This window comes from Pipra filicauda, unplaced genomic scaffold (genome assembly GCF_003945595.2).
Source record: "Pipra filicauda isolate LSUMZ 115617 unplaced genomic scaffold, ASM394559v2 scaffold71_size5581439_pilon, whole genome shotgun sequence".
NCBI classification, from domain to species: domain Eukaryota; kingdom Metazoa; phylum Chordata; class Aves; order Passeriformes; family Pipridae; genus Pipra; species Pipra filicauda.
In genome coordinates this window covers 2,573,778-2,596,284 of record NW_024104887.1, presented here as the reverse complement: position 1 = coordinate 2,596,284, position 22,507 = coordinate 2,573,778, and the positions used below count along the sequence as shown (strand labels likewise).

Genomic DNA, 22,507 nt, shown 5'->3' with positions numbered 1-22,507 from the left:
CCAAGGCGATGTCTCCTGGCATAAAGCGTTCCCTTTGTCCAAAGGCTGTTGAGAAGCACAAAAGGCCCTCCTGCTGCTCTCTGCAAGGCTGGAGCAGGAGAGCAGTGACACCACCACATCCCATCAGGATTCTGACCCCACCACATCCCATGAGGACTGTGACCCCACCACATCCCATCAGGACTGTGACCCCACCACATCCCATCAGGACTGTGACCCCACCACATCCCATCAGGACTGTGACCCCACCACATCCCATCAGGACTCTGACCCCACCACATCCCATCAGGAGTGTGACCCCACCACATCCCATCAGGACTGTGACCCCACCACATCCCATCAGGACTGTGACCCCACCACATCCCATCAGGATTGTGACCCCACCACATCCCATCAGGATTGTGACCCCACCACACCCCATCAGGACTGTGACCCCACCACACCCCATCAGGATTGTGACCCCACCACACCCCATCAGGATTGTCCTGCCACAGCAAAGGACTTGGAATGTTAAACTTCCAGCTGCACCCAGGTGTTTGAACACTGCACATGTAATGGCAGAGTCCATCCTGCACTCAGAGCACAGATTCACTGACCCACGTCCACACCTCTTTAACCCCACACTGCTGACGATGAACACGCTCCCTCAGAACTGAAACCACCAGGGCTGGTCTCTCTGACTGCCCCACCATCGTTTGTTCATCCACACACCTTTTGTATCTCACAAAAAAACAACACGCAGGATTCGGATTCTTGCAGCAACTTCTTTACCCTGCAGGAAAAAAATATAGAAATCCGGCCTAAATAAATACACTTAAATTACCCTGCCTAAATAAAACGCGCGCATTCGTTAAAAAGTAAAAAAAAAATTAAAAAATCAGTCTTTTAAGGCAAAACTAAAAGCCCTGAGCCTGCTGGTTGCAGAGCCAGGGGTCAGTCCCTGGCTGTCCGGAGTTTCCTGCGGAAGTAGTCGGGAGCAGCCTCGTAGAGCCAGTCGGCATCCACCAGGCACAGGTCCCGCATGTAGCAGCGGTTGGTGCGGAGCAGCCCGTTGAACACCACGCAGGAGGGCCGGCACTGGAACAGCACCGAGGAGGGGTGGATGGCCACGGCCTGGTGCGAGTCCACCGTGCTGTAGGTGCCGTCCGGCTGCAGCTCCGCCGCGTTCATGAACAGGCTGTGGGCCAGGCAGCGCCGGATGTTCCCCGTGTCCGAGCGGGATGACTCCAGGGGAACCGACAGCTGCTCGGAGAGACACAGCGCCACCAAAAACATGAGTTCTTATTTATTCGTTTGCATTAAGAGTAAGGGTCTCTTGAGGGTCTCTGGGGCACATTCCTTCTTCAAATTATCCTTTTCTGGTCACAGGCCTCAAAAAAATCCAGTTTCTTCCCCTTGAATGCATCCCAGCTCTGTGGTCTGTCCAAGATATACAGAACTACAGAATATGCCAAGCTGGAAGGGACCCACAAGGATCAACCCTGCATTTTCCCTAAGAAAGCCTTCCCAGAGCTCCCCCTCTTTCTTCACCTCTCCTCGACCCATTAAGCCCTGCAGCTTTCAGATTTTGGGATGCAACTCCACAGTGAGAAGTTTTACCTGACTATTCCCGGAAGACTGAAAACAAACCCACATTTTCTTACTCCCAGGACTTGGTGCACAGGGACATCATTTTGGGGACAAACAGGAAAATACAAACAGGTGAAACAGAAACACAGCATGGCAGCAAGTTACCTTTACACAAATGTCCCTGAGCTGAGCTCTGACTTCTGCCATCAGCCTCATGTTCCTGCCGTTGATGAAGTTCTCTTTGCACCATCCCTGCAGTGGAGACACCAGGAGTTAGAAGGGGACATTTCTTCACCCCAGCAGCATGACAGCCTTTGGATACCAGCAAAAGCAGGATCCCCCATACAATTTGTCATATTTCTACCCCTGATTACTCCCCTCTGTTTAGATTCCCTCCCACAGTGCTAATCAGGTCACAGTGACAGATGCTGCAAGGAATGGGGTACACGAGTCCACAGATCCACAAATCAAACTGAGGAGTTGATAGGGCAGGATAAATCCCAATCTGCTGGTAGATATGCTCAGTATTTTGCAGTTAATTCTGTCACAGAGCATGTCTAGGTATTTATCAAGTCTCAACACTCTTCCTCCTGTTTCCAGCTGGAACCAGGGAAGGAAGAGGGAAGGAACCTGTCTCTGATTACAGAACGGGCCTCAAAAAGCTCTGATAACCAACTACAGCTTTCTGTAGGAACCTCTGGCACTTGAACAGCTTCCTCCAATTCCCCACTTGTAAAGGATGAGTCCTCTTTTCTCACAGCTTTGGGGGATGCCTGTTGCACCAGCCAGGGAGGACGCAGGTGTCCCTCTGTTCTGTGCCCAAAGCTCCTCACTCCCACGAGCCCAGACAGCACCGGCAACCTCAGAACATCCCACCTTGTGTCCATTGACATTCTTGAAGGCCCTGTACACGTTGAGCAGGGTGAGATGATCCCCCTCACTGGAGATGAATTTCTTCCTGACAGCTTGCACTTCATCCCTCTGGGCAGGGGGGTTGTGGAGGACACTGTCCACCGAGAGCAGCGACACGATGGTCAGGATCTCCTCGGCACAGTGGAACTTGGGGGACAGGAGGATGGCCTGCAAATCACACCACAAAACTCACTTTGGGTCGACCAAATTCACTTCAGATGGGCAGACTTTTCTCCTCCCTGGCAAGCCAGGAACTTTACCAAACATTGCTCAGGACAATTCCATAAACATCTGGGCCCAGGGACAACTGTAAATCCTTCTATAGGCCCACCAAGAATCTTTAATAGCAACTGCCACGCTCCTTCCTGAGACTGGCCAGTGCATATTCAGTGCAAATGTGGTGACTGAAATCAGCTACAGCAGCAGACACTTCATGGACCTGCTAAACAATCCTGGATATTGCAAGGAAATTTGCCTCCTTTCAGCTTCAGAGGTGCCAGAGAAAAACAATTCTCTTTCAAGAAACCTCCCTGAATTAAACAACAAATGACAAGCAAACCAACACGAGGGCTGTAAATAATGTGCATTAATGTACAGCAAATACACCAGGACAGCTCCAGACACCCCAAATTCCACACCTTGTTTAAGGAGTTTGAAAGAGAAATGCCAACAGTACCGAGATGAGTACATGAGACAAACATCAGTTAATCTGTCTGCAGTTTTTACCTTGGAGAACTTTGGATCCAGAGGAAAGGCTGCCATTTTCTTTCCCAGGGGGGTCAGGACAAGCTGCCCTTCCTTTTGTGTCACAGCTCCCAGCAGGTCCAGCTGATCAATCGCTGCTTGAATGGCATCTGCCAAAACAAGGACACTGGGGCTGTGAGTCTCCTGCCTCTCACTGATGGATGGGAGGGATCACCTGGTACCACCACTGCCTCTTCCCCTGGCCAGAGGGATAAGCACTTTCCATTTAGAAAAATTAAGAGTCAAAAAATGTGGTTTATCCTCCTCTATCAGGAGAACAATCACTGTTTCCAGTATACCCTGGTTTCCCTTGGCAGTGAAGACACATCTTCTTGTTCTTTATGACTCGAGACTGCTCCCTGCTCTTTTTACCCCCAAGGCTGCCTTTGTAACCACTTACCAGGGGATGGTTTGGACATGAAATCAAAGGTGAGAACGTTGGGAATTTTCAGGGCCAGGAGATGAAGCACCACACTGGCCAAGTTACACCTGCAGAGGCAGAAAAAACAACTGGGATGGTTCTCTTCAGTTTTTTTTTAATTCTTTTTAAATTTTATTTGCCTATTAGCTGAGGAAGAGTCCTCAGGTGCGTGCTGCAACTTGACAAACAGACTACTCTTATGCTGCTGGTGGAGCCTTACTTCCTAAACCAGGAAGAGGTGAGTCCCAGATTTGGAGGACAGTCAAGAGAACTATTGCCCTGTGTGTTTGGAGACTCAGTGCCCATCTGTCCACCCTGAGCAAACAATTCCTAGATTTTCTGTTTAGTCTCCACACTTCATTTTTCTTAAAAGTCACCCAGACAGCCCCTAGATCCAGTTTTGCTGCTCAGTTCTGCACACAGCTCCAGCTGTGAAAGTACAGCAAAGAGATGTGGCAAGTTCTGTCCTCACCTCTGTATCTCAGGTGTTGTCATTTCATCAAACTTCTCAAAGTCCTCCTCTGTGTAGAGCCTGTAGCAGATCCCGCTTTGCTGCCGCCCTGCTCTGCCCGTGCGCTGCCAGGCCTGGGCCTTGGACACCTGCTGCACTGCCAGCACCTCCAGACCAGTGTCTGTGCATGGAAAAGCATCACTTCAGTCAATGCACAGCTTGGAAAAACACGGAGGATTAACAACAAAACTTTTGCCATCCAAATACTGCTCAGAGTTCGCTTGGTTGAGCTCCTGAAGCACAGCAGATTATCCCGCGCTGCGGCCGCAAAGAGAAGATTCGTATTTGACAGATTTTTACCCCCACATGGCTGATAATAATAAAAAACCCCAACCAACCAACCAACCAACCAACCCCAAAAACAAACCAAAAAACCCAAAACCAAACAAAAATACCACAAACCCACCATCAAACCACACACCTAAAACTGGCAATATTAATTCAGACAGCGCAGAGAGCGTTTGAAATCAACTCTGAGTGGAGCTCATGGCCTCCAGGAACTTGTCCAAACCCAAACCCAGTCTCTGTGCTGTTCCTCAGAATTCCTCACCAGGGCTGTACTTCTTGGCTTTGACCATTCCTGTGTCCACCACGTATTTTATCCCCGAAATGGTGATGGAGGTTTCTGCAATGTTGGTGGAGAGGATCACTTTGCGACAGCCCTGCAAGGAAGGACAAGTTAAACCCACCTCAGAGTAGCTGCAACAAAGAAATGCTGCTGCTTTTGGCCAGTGTAGGCCAAGCCTACCTACCCCTGCAGCACATTGTGACCACACACTGTGCTTGCTCTGCCAGCTCTCATAAATTAAAATAATCTCTATTTTCAAATAGGTTTCTAAAACATGTGCTTACACTTGCAACAAAACCCACCACCAGAACAGCTGTTATCAATATATCAAACGATTTTGGTTTCATTTCTGGCACAACATCTGTATTCTTATTTATCTACTGAAGAGGCACAAGAGCTTGAGGCAGCCCAATTTCCTTTTCTTACAGCCCTGACAAACATGTCCAGGTTTTCAGCTGTCTTAGTATTTCCCCCATTAACTGCTGTAGCTTTTTGTGATATGGACATAAAATTCCTATGAAATGGGGCAAATTTCAATTCCTCTGCCCTTTTGACTGCCTCTAATCTTTCCTTCTTTTCATGATCAGATGCATCTGTTAACACCATCACAGTTGTGCTGTCTTACATCACACTGGACCCATTCAGCCTAAAGTCAGTGGACAGCTGGGACTATTACTGTCAGTACAGATTGCTCTAACCCCTTAAATTCCACATGTTTCTTCCAGTCAAGCAAGCAAACAAACTTCTGTTCACCCAGCACATTCCCTCACCTCAGGGGTGGGCTTAAAGGCACGGAGTTGTTGAGGGTGGGGCAGAGAAGCATAAAGAGGCAACACTGTCATCCGGGGGCAGCCCTCGGGGAGATGCTTGGAAATGTCTCGGCAGGTTTTGGTCATTGCTTCGATTTCTTCCTGACCGGTCAGGAAAACCAGGATGTCCTGACACGCAGGTGCTTCCTGGAGCCAGAGGAAAAAGCAAGTTAGGAGGGTTTGGGTAGGGAAGGAGAACTGAGATGATAATGAGATGTGGTCCTGGCAGCAAGGCAGTAAAGCAGGTGAGGAAGAAAGGAAAGACACATGTGGTGCCAGCTATGCAACATAGTCATGAGTTGGAAGGGACACATCGGGATCATCCAATCCAACTCCTGGCTCTGTGCAGGACACCCCAAGAATCCTACCATGTGCCTGACAGCTTTGTCTAAACAGCCTGAATTCCCAGTGGATTCACCAGAGGTGAAGAGTAAATCACATTTTGTGGGAGTGAAGTCTTAAAAGTATGGAGGAACTGCTGTGTCATTAAATAACTGTCCAGGACAGGCAGGGAAAGCCAGCAAGCACCCAGGTACAGAGCACTCAGGTGAGAACAATGTTCAGGTATTAGGTATGAAACAACATCAGAGAGCTTTGCTTAGCAGTCTCCTTTCAGCTCCAGCTTTGATGTACAGGTCTCAAAATCCCAACAGTAGGAGCATCTTCAAAGCCTTAAATGCAATTTAATTAAATGACAAACCATCTGGCAGTTTGGCAGTCAAACATCCTGGCACAAAATGCCAATCCCTGGTCCCAGAGAAACACAAACCTGGTGAGATCACCATACCTGGTGGATCTGGAAGATGGACACCAGTGCTGCCTGGATGTAGTCACTCTGACGCTCCTTGGTGTAAAAGATCTCAATGGGATGCTGTCTGCCTTCCAAATAAATGACAGGAGCTCCATTGAAGTACTGGGAGAACAGGTCAACGTCCATCGTAGCTGACATGATGATCACCTGCAATGTGAGCACAGGATGGGTTAGCAGGACACTGCTAAGTTGGGACTAGTCAAAAGTCACCTTCTGGATCCTGAGAGCCACGCTCAGAACAGCTAAAAGCTCACAGAGTTTGGGACAGAAGAGAGTGATCTCCCCTTGCTAAAGCCATCAGCTCTTTAACACAAGCGTAACATGTTGGTGTGATATGAGTGAAGATGTGTAAAAATTATTTTCTGACATTTAAAAGAGAGCTGAGCACCCAAAACACAACACATCTTCCATCCTGTGCACGGGGGAGGGAAGCAGGAACGTTTTCCAAGGTTGTAAGAGCCCAGCAGACAAATCCACTCAAATCCCACACTCCAGCATTACCCAAGGGCCCCAGTCTGCATTTGTGCTCATCAATGAAGAGGATCAGGAGAGGGGCCCATACAGGTCTGCCACGAGCCACAGAGCTGGGCTGTACAATGGTGTGTGGAACGAGACTGTGTGAGAGCCCTGCCAGGCCCTACAGCAAACCCAACACACTTTCACACAAATCCACGGCATGCCCAAACAAACGTGCAATGTCCTTCCCAGGAGTGACCATATCCCACAGCTGCCCCATCAACCAGAGCTCCTGGAGCGCTCTCAGCAGCAGCACCAAAACCTCTCCAACACCACATCTAGTCTAGAGCTCACACCCAAGGGGCTTTGACCAAAAAAAGGCAACATGGAGGTGACCAGGGACCTTGTTCAGGTGCCGTATCAGGCCCACACACTGTAAGTCGGACATCCTTAACTATTCAGATTTAAAACGACTTTTTAGGAACAGAGAAATGGTCAAGGCTGAAGTTTCAAACGCTCTGGAAGATGCTCATGGCACTCAGAGCCCAAGCCCCACCCTGCCCCTCGCTGCCGCCCCAGTTGCACACACTTTGAGTGGCTTCAGGCCCCGTTCCTTCCGTTTCCTTTGGGCAGCTTTCACCACTCCAAAGAGCACATCCGTGTGGATTGTCCTTTCATGGGCCTCATCCAGGATGACCACGCTGTACTTCTGCAGCAGAGGGTCCCCGATGGCCTCCCGGAGCAGCATCCCATCCGTCAGGAACCGGATCCTGGTCTCGGCAGAAGTGCAGTCGTCGAAGCGCACGGTGTAGCCAACCTGTGGGAGAGATCACACAGGGGCTACAGGGAGCACCAGCACAAAGATTTGCCCTTCTCGCTGCCACTGTGCCACCAGGAAGGACTGCAAAGCCCTCTGGTCACTGCCTGGGGGCTCTGGGAAGCAGAGCAATGTATTTGCTGTCTGTGAGCACTTAATCTTGCCAATACAATAACCCACCCAAAGGATGCTCCCAACTGGCTTCTTCCCAACTAGAAGTTCATCACAAATGCTCCAAGTTTCAGCAAATCACAGAATATGCTAAAATAACCTACTGAATGTTCACTTTATTAATTTATTCATCTCTAGATAAAGTAACTATTTCCTTTCCTTCCCCCTCTGCTAGAAAAGACTCTGTGTTCTCTGAAGGTTTTATGAAGGGGAAGTCTTTCCACTCCACTTTTCTCTCAGATTCTCTCAGATTCCCAGACCTGCACAGATTCACCAATCTGCTCTCTTTGACAGTGACTTTTAATACAGGGAGCAATGGAAGAGAGCACAGTGGGTTTTGTTTTATTCATTAACCAGTATTTTTTCAACTGGAAGAACACAGATACTAATCAAGAATAAAATACCACAGAGACAGACCGTGCTTCCCTTTAAGCAGGTAGAGCCACTTTTCTCCATTAATTTAATTACAGAATCACAGAATGTCCTGAGTTGGAAAGGACCCACAAGGATCATCCAGTCCAACTCCTGGCCCTGCACAGACACCCCAACAATCCCACCCTGTCCCTGAGAGCGTTGTCCAAACACTCCTGGAGCTCTGGCAGCCTTGGGGCCGTGCCCACTGCCCTGGGGAGCCTGGTCAGTGCCAACCACCCTCTGGGGAAAGAACCTTTTCCTGAGATCCAACCTGAACCTCCCCTGACACAGCTCCAGCCATTCCCTCAGGTCCTGTCACTGGTCACAGAGAGCAGAGATCGGAGCTGCAGACCCTGATGAGTCTCCACTCAGCCTCCTCTTCTTCAGCTGGACAAGCCAAGTGCCCTCAGCTGCTCCTTGTACAGCCCCTCCTGATCCTTCACCATCTTCATACCCTCCTTTAGACTCCAACAGCTTTACATCTTTCTTATATTGTGGCACCCAAAACGCTGCAGCACTAAACCAACTCTCTGAAGGTAATCTGGAAACCAACTTACCAGCTTCCCCAGCTCTGTCCTCTTCTCCTCTGCCACTCTGGCAGCCAGGGTGACAGCTGCCACTCTGCGGGGCTGGGTCACAGCAATGAGGCCGGGGTGGCCAATCCCCACTTCGTACAGGTACTGAGGGAGCTGAGTGGTCTTCCCTGAGCCCGTTTCTCCTAAGGAACAACAAGCGAATATGTTGGTTTTTTTTTTTCCCCTTTTACCTTTTACAGCATCATCAAATGAAAGGTCCTGACTCGTGTTTCCATGTTTACTTTTAACTCTATTTCAGGATGAGGAGGCTGAAGGCAGGAAGAGAAAGTCACACCACAAAGCAGTGGCAGGTCAGAGACAGAACCCAGCGCCCTCCTCTTGCTGCTCCTGCAAAGCTCCTTCCACCCCAGTGCTCTCCAGCCACACTCTGGGTTAGAAACATATTCCAGCCTGTCTGGAGATGAAGTGTCTGTGACACAGCCAACACAAGAGAAAAACATGCAGAGCAAGGACAGACACTGATTTGGGTTATACACAAATCTACACACACTGTGAAGTTTCTCAGTAAAGCTGAAAGCAAATTAAACCCAAGCTTTGGTCACAACAGCAAGAAGTGAGTGCAGGTTTGAGGCTCTTAAAGGGGCTCTCAGAGCATCAAAAGCCACCAAGTGTTTCCCTGCACCTCCCTGAAATCAGAGATGGTCCCTCAAGCCCAGGGGAATGTCTTCTCCACCCACACAGCACCAGTAAACAACACAAACACCACCCCATTCCCCACAGGGGTACTTCCAACACCAGCATGAGAAGTTCAGAAGGGTGGCACCAGCAGAGGAAAATCCACAGCCAAGCTGTGGGCACTGCAGCTGCAGGCTGGGAAAAGCACAAGTGGGCTTTTTATCTCACTCTACAGCTGCAAAACGTTAAGTGGCGTATTATAGTGTGTATTTAGCCAGCAAGAATGGCAATATCAGGATTAGAGGGAGGAAAGGAAATAAACAGTCACATCTATCAGTTACCATGGCTGATGGGCTATTTTTTAAAGGTTCACTAACTGAACTAAAATACAAAATATTTTTCATTTAATTCCAATAAATGCTGGGTCTTTAGACTTCCAGATGGGAAGCTGTATGTCGTCAGCTCCTGAAAGTCTGACGAGAAGCTTACTAGTTCTGGGCACAGAGAAAGCATAATAAAATCAGTGAAAAACCCTGAAAACGCAGTTGAGGAGACACTTCCGAAGAGGAGAGTATTGCCATCAGGCTTTGACCGAACTCCGTAAATCTGAAGTCCCCGGCTACCTCAAACAGCCAAGGCTCAAGAATAACAATATTACTCGTTCACCCCATCCCGGAATTACCGCCGGCACTCACCGATGAGGACGGCGCTGTCGAGGCGGCGGAGCCGGGCCAGCAGCGGGCCCCGGGCGGCGGCGATGGGCAGCGAGCGGCGCTGCACGTGGGCGGGCGGTGTGTGGCCCTGGGGCTGCGCCGCCGCCTTGAAGCGCTTGGCCGGCGGCCCCTCACGGTCCTGAGCCATCGCCCCGCTCTGTCCCGGCCCGGGGTTCCCGTCGGGGCCACGCTCTACGGGCTCCCCGGCGCCTCCGTGACGTCACCGCGCCGCCGCGGGGCATCACGGGAGTTGTAGTCCCGATAGCCATGGTGCCGCCGCCATTTGCAGCGCTCAGGGGTCCCGGCGCCCCTCGGGACCCACGGAAAAAAACCCTCGGGACCCTCGGAAAAACATCTTAGGAACAAAACCTCGGCAAAGCCTCCGACCCCAAACGGCTGCCAAATCCAGCCAAAACGGGCAAAGAGCCGCCTGCAGGCAGTGCCTTGCAGAGGCAAGGTCGAGACAATCCACCAGTTCCTGACTTGTCCCAGCAATAAGTTACCTGTCCCAGTAATACCCCTGCGAAGGGCTTCCTAAGCACTGAATTAAAAGAAAAAATAAAAATAATAAGGTTTTCATCTAATCCCTATCTCATAAGCTATGCCAAAGCAACACTGGCCAAAACACTTTAACTCTTGCTGTCTACAAGTACTAAAAGTTCCGTAAACAATCAAAACCCCTCCTCCAAAAAAACAGACCAAAAAAACCCCATCCATAAGAAACCCCCCCCAAAACTCCCTTAGGTTCTTATAAACTTTAACAGATAAAAATGCAAATGGTCTCACCCATTTTGTTTATCAGGCTCTAACATGCTGCTTGTGGACAAAGCATTTCCCCTGCGGTTCCCACACGTTCATGCCCTGGGCTGTGAACAAGTTAAAACCTGTAGCCAGTTTTGAAAAACTACAAAATCTAAGAATAAATGAGATAATCACACGTGTCAGGGACGAGCCCATTCTCCAAAATTTAGGAGGAAGATGCAGCTTCAATCTCTTTTTTTATCTATTATGCTATCATCAATAAAAACCCACCCAGTACAGTGCACACAATTTAGGAACAGTTGGACTCCAAATTCCTTATGTGGCTCCTCAGAGATATTTATAATCAAGATAACTTTAAGCTAAATCCCACTCAGTGTCACTGGCCTGCACTGGACACGTGTCCCACACCAAACTTTGAATACAGACCATGGATTTCACATCCTGAGCAGACAATCCTGTTTCCTGGAAAAGCCTTCCACTAACCCTGCCCCTTCAAAGACTTGCTTTTCCCAGCCTCTGTTTTTTCACCTGCTGCCTCAAGGCCACAGGATTATACAAAGGATTAACCAAAAATTATCCACAAGACATTTTATTCAACTCATCATCTGAGATATTCGAGCAGTTCTGGCTCCAGACAAGTTGTGCTTCCCCAGTGCTGCAGGTCATTTAATACCTGTGAGCAGTGGGCACCAGTGGGGGTGGATTTTGGAGACCCACCAGTCAGACTCAAACCTGGGCACCTGAAAAGCCACCAAAATGCCATCTTGGCCTGCAGAACATCCCAGAAACCCAAGTGGCAGAGGGGAAAAGCTGCATGTTGTATTCCTTATGATTCAAAGACGACTGGAGACAGCAGCACCTCAGATTAAAAAAACCTTTTGCCATTGAAATAGTGACTTAGGCTTTCAACCATCTTGTAGTTGTTTTATCCAAGAATAAAAAAGCGAGTTAAAACCCAAAAAGTTGGGTTTGTCCCCTGTAAAGTTTCCCAGAGAGTTTCACGTATCAAATAACTTGAAAAAAAATGCTTTAGAAATCACTTGGAACAAGTACTCGTGGTCTTATTAACTGAAGCTGACAGGAAACGGTTTCCAGTTTTAAATTTTTGGCTCCACTGGATTAGATTATGTCCAGCACAGTAAATTCCCTGATTGGGAAGGACGCCGGAATTGTCTTGGATTAGACAGCCATTTCATAAAGTGCTTGTCTTCAAAACCATAAAGCTGTCAGAAAGTGTCCTTTCTGTGGTGGGGAAGGGGAGTCCCCACGTGGGCCCTGCTCCAGGCCAGTCTGTCCCAGGGGTGGCAGGGTTTTGGCACAGGCACCGATTTACCCTCCGAGCCGTTGACCTTCTCCCCACGCAAATCCTCCCGGCCGCTCCTCCGGCAAGGGGTTGTAATTAGGATCCTCTTCTGGTGTGTCAAATATTGCTTTCCTGGAAAACAGAAAAGACTTTTTGTCTTCCCCCTTAAAATAAGTGTTTCACAATGAGGCCAAAACTGCTGGAATTCTGCACGTGGAAGTGTGTCCTCCCTCGGGAACAGCACTGGGATTTACACCCAAGTCACACTTGCTCTGCAATTCACTGGGCAGAAGGTTTAGGACTGTGTGTCCAAAGCTGAGGAGGTTCACCTTCTGACCCAGGATATTCTAGGATTCTATAAAATGATCATCAGAGCTGTTCTGGGACAGCCTCTGCACAAGAGGGAACTGAGCAGGAGCAGCACCACTCAATACAATAAACCCCGAAGAGCTGTTTTCCGTAATTCTGAAGTGAGGGTGACTTACAGAAAAAAACCAAACTATTAGGTTAATACCTCAGTCTGTTCATACCCACCAGCTTTGGTGCCACCACAGGCAAAGCTCAGCCAGCAAAGCCTAACAAGTGTTACCAAAGAAACCAAAGGGAAAACCCTTTAGCCCTTCTCCCAAATTAGTTCCGACTTACACAAACGCCAGATCCTCCTCCCTTGTTTAGTAACACAAGTTCAACAAAAAAACCAGCTACAGACAAGCCCCAATTCTGTCTCTGCCCAACTGACCAGAAGTTGATGTGGCTGGATAACACACAGTTTTCCAGACAAGCACTTTTTCCATGTCTGTTCCAAAGCAGACACCAATACTCACAGGACAGACGGTGTTCTCAGGAGCCTCCCACCACCAGGCTGATTGGGAAAGACATCCTCTAAGAAAAAATAAATGTGCCCAACAGCAATGCCTGGTGTTAAAACAAAAGTCAAATGGTGATTTTTCAGTATTTCTCCTTTACAATTTTCAACTGCTTCACTGGAGTTTTCAGGAAATTAAAACACACGTTGGTTCTTTCCCAGAAAATATTATGGTGTGGAAATACAAAACCCAAGGAAGCAACCTAACATCAGCTGAAAAGCTTAACTTACACTATAAAGTGTTAATACAAGGAAAACTGCTTGTCATTACTAAACATACTGTTGTTTTGGCTTCATTAGAGTTGATAGAATAGTAGTACAAACTATTTTGCTTCAGTAGACTGATGTTTCAATCAGATGATGCATCAGGGCTGATTCCAAGCATTAAAAAGCCAAAGCATCAGAAGCTCTTTCCATCCTTGTGACAGCACAGAACAGGTTACAATGTTTAGAAACCAGAAAAGCCTGGTATAAACACACTAGATGAACTAACACCAAGTATTAGGGCATTTAGCCCTCGGATTTTTTCACATTTGGTGCTTCATCTAAAACATCAGGAGGAGCAGATCCTTGTGTTTCTTGCCATTGCTTACCCAGGAGATCCACAATGATAGAGTTCCCCAAAAGCAGTGAAAAGCCCATCAATACCCAGGGTAGAAAAGGGGCTTGAAAGATGAGGAGACCAAAGAAGTTCATGCGGACGTAGGGATTCCGGCGGCTCCAGACGTACACCAGCATGATGGTGAAAGCCTGGCCCAGGAAAACCAGGTTCACAAACAGCCCAAAAAGCTGTGATGGATCATTAAGGAAACAGTTATCAGGTCAAGCACGAGAGGAACTTCACATCTTAGCCTGTAATCCCATGTTTTCCACACAACTGGTAACTTCACCTTCCCAGGTTCATGTAAATCAAATGCTAGGTGGAGTACCTGCAGCATGAATAACCTCATTAAAGTATAATTTAATTTTTCATAGACAACCTGAGCATGATTCCACACCTGAGCAGTCCCCTGACAACCTCACTTCCAAGATCAAGTAGTAAAAAGGCCGAAAACCAGCAACAACCACAAAGCATTAAAACCACCTTAACAAACGCTGTTATTCCTCGTACTTCAAACAAAATATATTCATCTAAGAATTAAGATAAAAGATAAAAATCACGGTTTCAGTTCTCATTCACATATCTTTCGCTTTACCAGAGGAGTCTGGAATTGAAACAGAAAGGATACAGTCATTAAAAGTCCTCCAAAAAGGAACATAAATACAAAATCTGCCGTCCGACCCCGGAAAGAGCCTTCCTCGAGCATGCGGCAGTACCGGTATCTGAGGCCACAGGTCAGGAAAATCTCATGGCAAATCAGTTTAAAGACAGATCCAAGAGGAAAAGGAATCAATTATGCATCACCTTAAAACTTTTTTATTCACTTACTGCATCAATCAGCTCTTTCTGGACACTTCAGCAGAGAGGGGGACCCATGAGACAAAGAAATTACCTGCAATTTTCACCTGTACGACAGCACCGACCTGAAGGTTCAGGTTTGTGCAAGTCTTAACGCCACAAAAGCAACTGGAAAAATTCTTAGGAAGGAGATCCCGTGGATTCCCAATCACGGCACCAGTGAACTGACATTGCTGCACTCCCAGGAATTTTATGGTGAGGCAGAACTGAACCTCTGCCTGTGTGCATGTCCAGCAACATTCCACTCGGGAGCTCTGCTCGCCCAAGGGAACCCAACCAACTCGATGAAGGATACAAAAAGATCATGTTAAATAAAAAATTAAAGCCAACTGGTCCAAAGAATAAGTAGTTTGTGATTAACCTCCATATCTGGAAATAAGACAAATACAAGGACTTTAAACATGACAGCTTATGTTTATTGTCTAAACAGATAAGCGAGTAACAGCGAAACTGAACTCTCCTTTACAGACAACAAATTTAAGACCTGTGTCAAGCTACAGTGATTTGCAGCTTTTCAGTAGCTTTTTTAAAAGTCTTTCTCTGATATGAAAAGCCATAACACCCAATTCTGAGAAGATCAGCACTTCCAAACTCTACAGTGTACTTTAAAACCTCCCACGCTTCAGAAAACACTTACTTGAAAGTGCTTAAATATTAACTCGGGGTTGAAATACAGCTGGAAGGGCGTAATAAGTTCTAATTGCTGAAAAAGAAGAAAACATTTTGATGGGATCAATACAAGAAAAATAAAATTAAAAAAATCAAACCCAGTAACCCCTTCCTCTGTGCCAGGAAGAGCCCAACAAGTCTTTAATCAGCACAGTGAGCTGTGGCGAGAGCTCCTTCACCCCCTCGCGTTGTTGTTGTTTATTTGCGCTCTGCACCTGCCCGGGGCAGGTTTTTGGGGATCCCCTCGTTCGGGCGGCCCTGAGGGGTCCAGACTTGGCTCCCCTCCCACGGCTCCGAGCGCCCAGCGAGCCTCACCCCGCTCCCCCTCACAACCTCCCTCTCGGGCATCCTCCCGCCCCACTCCCTGTGCCCCTCCCCGCCCCTCTGCCCGGCGGCCCCGTGAGGCGGCGCGGCCCCCCGGGGAGGGCCCGTGGCCGCGCACTGACCACGGCGGCGGTGGTGAGGACGCAGGCGGTGGTGTAGGCCCGCGTCACGGGCGGCACCTGCAGGTACTCCTGCCGGAACGTCTGGTACGCCATCTTGGCGCCCCCGCCCCGCCCCACCGCCCTCAGCGCCCGCACGACGCTCCGCGCCCCCATTGGCCGAGCCGCCAGAATCCGCGCTGCCGCTGCGCGCTCCCATTGGCCTAGACGCGGCGCCCTAGCGCTGTTCCGCGTTTCTATTGGTTGAGCCGCCAGAGCCCGCCCACCGCTCCGCGCCCTCATTGGCGCCGCGCTTTGCCCGCCCGGTGAGGGACGGAGCGCTCGGTGATTGGGCGGTGCCAGTGCTCGCGCGGGCGCTGATTGGCTGGGGGCGGGGGCGCCCTGAGGGGGGAGTTTGAACGAGGCGGGAAATGGCGGAGGCGGCACCGTTGGGATCGGGATCGGGCACCGGGCACCACACGGGACACCGGGATCGGGCACCAGGACCCTACCCCACACCGGGCACCGGCGATCGGGCACAGCCTCGGGCTCCACACCGCGCTCGGTCCGCGGCCCCCTCTGCCCCGGTAGCGCCCTGCGGTTCCCGGCTCCCCTCAGCCATGTCGGTGGATCCCATGGCCTACGAGGCGCAATTCTTCGGGTTCACCCCCCAGACGTGCATGCTGCGCCTCTACATCGCCTTCCAGGACTACCTGTTCGATACGATATCGGTGATGGAGAGCGTGATCCTCAAGAAGCTGGACGCGATCCCCGGCTGCCAGATCAGCCCTTCGGAGATCCGGAAATGCACCCATAAGTTCCTGTTCTTCATGAAGGACCGCTTCAACGAACTCTTCGCCAGGATGGAAATGATGCTGCTGCGGCTGGTGCTGAACATCCCCAGGAACGTGCTGCTGCCCGAGGACAGGGTGCACGAGCAGTATCCCTACGGCAAGGAGGAATTCCAGGCGCTGCAGGAGGAGCTGCAGCAGCTGCAGCAGCAGTGCAGGGCCGAGGCGGCCGCGGGGGAGGCTCTGAGGGCCGAGCTGGAGGAGCAGAAGGCTGTCACGGCAGAGCTGGAGAAGATCTTGCAGTGCTTTGATGGGCTTGAGAACATCTGCAGGGAGCACGGGATCGGCAACTTCAAGGAGAGCCTGGCCTTCCTGACGCAGAACTCTAAGAAGCTGCAGGATGCGCTGAAAGACGTCAAGGAGAAGAGCAAAAACATGGAGCAGCATGAGCAGTTATTGTAATGGAAAGGCTGGAAAGGCAGCAGAAGTCGTTTAGAGAGCTTGCTTAAATGGTAGAGGCTTGTCTTTCCCTCACTCCTCTCATCCTGCCAGGATCTGGACTAAAAGTTGAACTCCCTAGGGAAGAAATCCTGTAAAATGTAACTCAGATTGGTGATCTGGAATAAATTTTGGGTTGCATGACCTGGATGTGAAGGTGTCTTCCTGGCCATTGAACGTTACCTTTGAACACAACACAGCACGTGCCTATTTTAAGGATTATAAAAAACAGTCTCATTGAGACTTGCAGGAATGTTTCGCTGGGTTTCCAGTCTGATGGCAGTGCAGGTGATGGTGTCATGAGCACATGAGGACTTTTCCAGCTCCCCAAGGAGTTGCCTGGCACTGGCTGTGGTGCCTTTCCCTGTGTTTGAAAAGCCAACAAGTAGGAAGTGCCTGGAGGAGAACAACACAGGGATGCTGTTGACAAGGCTCTGATGAGATCTGTTGGCAGCAAGCAGAATTTCAGCCCAGGTTCTGGAATCTCAGGGTTCCTCACCACTCCACGTGTGCTTGCAGAGAGGGAACTTGTGTTTCCCTCCAGGGAAGCCACTGGAGGAAATGAGCACCTACTTGAGCTTATGTTGCTTTGCAGATATATTTTGTTGGTTTGTTTTTATTTTTGTTGCCCAGTGTCCTTTTTCTACTGAATAGCTGAGGTCTTTATGTTCATGTTTAATCAAATTTTCCTGTGAAATTGTTGTGAAGACTGATGAGCTGGAGTTCTTTGAACTCCCTTAACGAAGCTTGTTCTCTCTGTACATAATTCAAACTCCCTGACAGTCTGTGCATCCTTCCACAGCAGGTTTTTATCTCCTGTTTAATCTTATCATCATATCAATATTAATTTCTACTTTATTAGCATAGAGGTTTAAAAGGCAATAAACTTGTGAATCGTTTTGGAGTGACTGCAATAAAAAAAACGTATTAAAGGCATAAAATACACTTTGGAATTCTTTCTTCCCTGACTTCTGAAGACCTCAGCTGGATAAAACCAGTGTCTTGAACCATTATTGCCTTGGTGTGGGACTGGAGACTTGTGAGTTCATGCAATAAAAAATGACTCAGCAGCCACTCCTCAAATCCTCACAGAGGGAATTAATGTCTGATCTTGAGCTCCAGACCTCTGCAGGAATGTTGGTGTGTGTGGAAATTATTGTTCAGGGGAGGAAAAAAATAGGGGATAAGGTTAAAATTGACTTGCTTTTTTTAGAAAACAACTTAATGACTTCAAAGTTACCCAGTGTTCCCTAACCTGAAGAGTAGAAAAATGTGATTAATGCAACATCCACTGTAGAGAATCTCGCTGCAAAAATTGTGTCTTTTTCCACCATTACCATCAGTTTTGTTGCAAAATCAAAAAGCTGCTGTCTGTAAGTTGACTGCAAATATGTAGATATTGTTTCATTTAACGCTAAAGTGGGCAGAGGAACATGCAGAAGATCTCACTTGGCAGCAGAGGGCACCAGCAGCCTGGCCCAGGGCTCGGCTCCACAAAGGCTTGGTCTGTTTTTCCCTCGCTGTATAACTTTCCTGGACACCAACAATTATCGTGTCTCCTCAGAGGAATCAGTGTTTTTATCCTTAATTAACAGGAGACACTTTTCCTGGGTGTTTCCTGCCAGGAGTGACCGCCCACGTGTTTGCAGGAAGCTGGATCCTACTGAGTTCATACCCCCCAACGCTGTATTTTCCTTTACAAGAGGAATTATTTCCATTTTCACTCTTTTCTCCTCTCCTGACCCAGCAGCTCCCACCGTGCCAGGGTCCTTCCCAGCCCATTCCTCCCAGCTGGAAGGGTGGGGGAGAGGGGAGGACTGGGCATGATGGTTGTGCTGGGCTGTGCCTGACTGCACCCACCACCTGACCCCTGGGATTTTGGTTTGCCTCTGTATGATCAAACAGGGAAATATGACAAAAACTAAATCTGATATGGAACATCCCACCCTCCTGCTGTGGAAATCCACCCACACCAGCCTCTCACCCTCCTGGGAATGCCCCTTCCTACCTGCTCCCAGAAGTGATGTCCTGCCACGTGTGCTCCCGTCACTCCGGTCACCACAATTAAATATTTCACAATAAATTATATCCTGATGCTCCTGGAGCGGTGCTGGAGGCACCTTTGGCCAGGACCCACCACCCTCAGGCAGCAGGCTTGTGGAACCACAGAATTGCTGGGGCTGGAAAAACCCTCTGGGATCACTGAGTCCGACCAGCGCTGCCATGGCCACCACTGACCATGTCCCCAAGTGCCACATCCACATTTCCCATGGGAGTGGTGAGGCATTTCCAACCCCAAATCGCATCCATGTGTTTTTGGTGTCCCTCAAGGTTCAGACCTCTCTGAGCAGCCCCACATACCTCGGATCCATCCTCAGTGGCCTCCCTGTCCGCCGTTGTCCCGCTCTCCACAGGCTCCCATCCCTCCAGAGGCAGATCCAGAGTGTTGGAGCAGCAGTGCCCATGGCACACATCCCATCAGTGGCAGCAGGGACAGCTGGCACCGGGTTGTTGCAGGAGCAGGACCTGGGACTGGCTTGGAAAGGAAGGGGAGAACTTCCACCTGGATGATTTTAATGCTCCTTTTCTCTCCGTGCTTGTGCGGAGCGGGAAGATTCAGAGCCCCAGGCTGGGAATGAGGTGCTTTGTAACACCCGAGGTAAGAAACACGACCAGCTGTTGTTAAAACGTTACCAAGAGCCATTTGCAGGGGAAACAGCCTCATTGTTGGGCTCTTCGTCCAAGGAAACCCCCTTAGCAGAGCTGGGGTCTGAGGGGAAGGAAGCCACTGGTTTTCCTACCAGGATAAAACACAGTCCTGATCCAGGGACATGCAGGAGCCCCAAAACTCCATGGGGCTGGGCACGTCCTGGCAGCTGGATCCACCTTTGGATGGGGAACAGCTTTGAGCCCCAGTGGCTACGGGGACTATCAGGCTTCCAGCACAACCCACTCCAAGGAATAAAAGCATTTGCAGCTGGATTTGCAGGGAAGGAGCCAGCACTGTGTCCCAGGGGTGGTGGTGTCCCCAAAATGCCCTGCAGACCCCTGGGATTCAGTACTCAGTATAAGGGGGAAAAAGAAGAATAAAATCAAGAATGTTTCTGGCAGCTTTCACAGCCCGTTGGAGCACTCAGGGCTGGGCAATGCAGCCCTCCTTGACTTAGACACTGAGTGATGGTGTAATTAGCAGCCGTTAATGAACCCACACCTGGCAAAACGCCAGCCTGGGGCTGGGGGAGGGGGGGGTTACCATATGCCTCCTCATTAAAAGCTTTAATTACAGGCAGGAAATGCTGGTGGCAGCCACACACTTTAATTGCTTCACCTCAAGCTGGCAGTGGGTCAGCTCCTGCCTTTGCCATCCCAGGGGCTCCCATTCCCATCCTCACCCCACAGCAGGGCTGGAGTGACCAACAGGATGGGGGAAAACGATAATTTTTCATTATAATGATGGGAAAAAAACCCCGTTATTCCAAAAAATTTTTCTTTCACGGGGATTTTGGCTGGCACAGACTGAGCAAGAGCATCTCCCCTCCTGAATAACCACGTGGAACCTCCAAATAAAAACTAATAGAGACGGACAGGCAGGGAGGCAGAGACAGCTGGGTGCTGGGAGTTATCCCAGCTGGTGAGAGCAGCAGCGGGTCCCTAATGTGTTTGCACATCACACACCGTGAAATCGGGGGGGAGGGAACACACCAAGTGCCCCGGTTGGGATTTCCGGAGAGCTGCCCCCGGGGCCGCCTCCCCCTGCACCCCAGAGCTGGCAATAAAATAAATGGGGCACAGAAAATGGGCATTCAGCTCCCATTAGTGGCAAAACAGTGATTTACTCAAGCGAAGAAACTCGGTGGGGGCTTGGCTGCTGATGGCTCCTGGCCCTGCTTGCTGGACCTCCCTGGAAACTGCTTTAGAGAAGAACACTGTAAGTGCTTTTTCCTGCTCAAGGAGAAGAAAAGAAAAGAAACATGGAAATGTTTGGCAACAAAGGAATCACTTTCATAAATAAGATTAATTTTTTTCCCCCTAATTGAGCCACAGGAAAGAGGGAATGGGATTAAAGGGGTTCTGCTGGAGGGAAGCCTTGGAGGCAGCTGTGCTAGATGTAGAGCAGCATGGAAAACAATAAAGGGTGAAGTTTATGATTCCCCTTTGCTGGGGACAGGAAAAATTATGTCCCTCACACAGCCCTGTATGGCTTTGGCTGCTTCCCTGGCCATTCCTCCTGCCCTGCACTCATCCTACCCACGCTGCAGTTGGGTTTGGCTTGGAAGGGACCTCAAAGATCATCCACTCCAATCTCCCTGCCATGGGCAGGGACACCTTCCACTAGACCAGGGCTGCTACGAAATCATTGTAGGAAATTTAATTTCAGCCTGAAGAGGGGGAAAAAAAATCATAATAAACTAAGCAAAAAATTAGAGGAATAACATCAAGGTAAGATGGAGCCTTTGGAGGTCATTTCCTTAGATGGATCCTGCCCCAAAACTGAACACTTTGGACCCCAGCAGCTCCCCTGCACCCACACCCCCTGTGTGCCCCTTGCCCAGGCAGCTGTGCCTCCAGCTCCCCTGCTGCTGGGGATTTTATTACCTCTGCTTTCCCACCTGAAAGGAAATTCTCCCACTGCTTTGCCTGCTTATTCCTCCTGGGCTCTTATTACTCCCACTTCCACAATTCAGGGTATTATTCCCTCCTGTCACCTTAATTTCCAATAATTAGTATTTGGTATAATGCTACAGCAGATGGCAGCTCTTAATGAATATTATAATAAGCACGAAATTATAATTTACTGCTCAAGAAATCCATTTTGATTTGCATGAAAATGAGGGGGGAGCGGCTTCCAAGCCACTTACCTGGCTGGATCCAATCCCAAATCGAGTCCCCAGCAAGATCCTAAATGACCATAAACCTCAGGGGGCATTAAGTGGCCCTGTGGGGCATGTCACTGACTGTGTCTCGGGGCTGGATGTGCAGTGGTGGCAGTGATGTGACCCCACCAGGACACTGCATCCCTGGGGAACCAGCAATTAGATACCTTCAGTATTTTATTTCCTCCCTGACAAAATAGTGGGGTATGGATCCACCTGGAGTGGGAAAAACCAGCATTAACCCAGGGAAATGCTTGTTCAGTAAGGTGCCCTCGATGTCCCCATTTCCCACCTGAGCCTCTGCTGGTCCCTCTTAGGGAGCTGTTTTCCTGCCTTTTGTGGTGGTGGTTGCCAGCAATTTGTACAGCCACCAATTAACAGGTGGGTTTGGCACCAACAGTTATTGGGATCACTGTGTGTTTGGGCAGAACACACAATCCCAGCATGGTTTGGGTGGGAAGGGACCTTAAAGCCCATCTTGTTCCACCCCCTGCCATGAGCAGGGACACCTTCCACTAGCCCAGATTGCTCCAAGCCCTGTCCAATCTGGCCTCAACATCTCCAGGGATGGGGTAGCCAGAGTTTTCTCTGGGCAACCTGTGCCGGGGTCTCACCACCCTCACAGGGAAGAATTTCTTCCCAATATCCCAACTAACCCTGCCCTCTGGCAGTGGGAAGCCATTCCCCCTTGTCCTGTCACTCCATCCCTTGTCCCAAGTCCCTCTCCAGCTCTCCTG

The 22,507-nt window shown here is 49.5% G+C and overlaps 3 protein-coding genes across 3 annotated transcripts; 1 reads left to right on the top strand and 2 right to left on the bottom strand.

The window, feature by feature from the left end:
- Positions 1-464: 464 nt before the first annotated feature.
- Positions 465-11,367, bottom strand: DHX33 (DEAH-box helicase 33). The gene is made up of 12 exons (XM_027734457.2): positions 10,110-11,367; positions 8,761-8,921; positions 7,391-7,618; positions 6,322-6,492; positions 5,496-5,681; positions 4,708-4,819; positions 4,119-4,278; positions 3,626-3,714; positions 3,208-3,335; positions 2,446-2,649; positions 1,735-1,821; positions 465-1,242 (listed from the first exon to the last, which is right to left on the bottom strand). Exons 1-12 carry the CDS (start codon positions 10,273-10,275, stop codon positions 934-936), a joined length of 2,001 nt encoding a protein of 666 aa, XP_027590258.1. The 5' UTR covers positions 10,276-11,367; the 3' UTR covers positions 465-933.
- A 95-nt stretch (positions 11,368-11,462) lies between these two features.
- Positions 11,463-15,730, bottom strand: DERL2 (derlin 2). Its single transcript, XM_027734458.2, has 7 exons — positions 15,632-15,730; positions 15,154-15,219; positions 14,812-14,885; positions 14,287-14,380; positions 13,651-13,846; positions 13,017-13,107; positions 11,463-12,324 (listed from the first exon to the last, which is right to left on the bottom strand). Exons 1-7 carry the CDS (start codon positions 15,722-15,724, stop codon positions 12,219-12,221), a joined length of 720 nt encoding a protein of 239 aa, XP_027590259.1. The 5' UTR covers positions 15,725-15,730; the 3' UTR covers positions 11,463-12,218.
- A 316-nt stretch (positions 15,731-16,046) lies between these two features.
- MIS12 (MIS12 kinetochore complex component) lies at positions 16,047-18,426 on the top strand. The gene has a single exon (XM_027734387.2). The coding sequence runs from the start codon at positions 16,228-16,230 to the stop codon at positions 16,858-16,860; it is 633 nt and encodes a 210-aa protein (XP_027590188.2). The 5' UTR covers positions 16,047-16,227; the 3' UTR covers positions 16,861-18,426.
- Positions 18,427-22,507: the final 4,081 nt, after the last annotated feature.

Excerpts from the sequence above, each read along its gene's own strand:
- DHX33 (XM_027734457.2), bottom strand. The coding sequence starts at position 10,275 with ATGGCTCAGGACCGTGAGGGGCCGCCGGCCAAGCGCTTCAAGGCGGCG. Across the intron at positions 7,619-8,760 it reads GGACAGAGCTGGGGAAGCTG|GTTGGCTACACCGTGCGCTT; the intron begins GTAAGTTGGTTT and ends TCTCTCCCACAG. Across the intron at positions 6,493-7,390 it reads GGGGCCTGAAGCCACTCAAA|GTGATCATCATGTCAGCTAC; the intron begins GTGTGTGCAACT and ends CTCACATTGCAG.
- DERL2 (XM_027734458.2), bottom strand. The coding sequence starts at position 15,724 with ATGGCGTACCAGACGTTCCGGCAGGAGTACCTGCAGGTGCCGCCCGTG. Across the intron at positions 15,220-15,631 it reads TCCTCACCACCGCCGCCGTG|CAATTAGAACTTATTACGCC; the intron begins GTCAGTGCGCGG and ends CTTCTTTTTCAG. Across the intron at positions 14,381-14,811 it reads TTATTTAACATGATCTTTTT|ATACCGGTACTGCCGCATGC; the intron begins GTATCCTTCATC and ends CTGTGGCCTCAG.
- MIS12 (XM_027734387.2), top strand. The coding sequence starts at position 16,228 with ATGTCGGTGGATCCCATGGCCTACGAGGCGCAATTCTTCGGGTTCACC.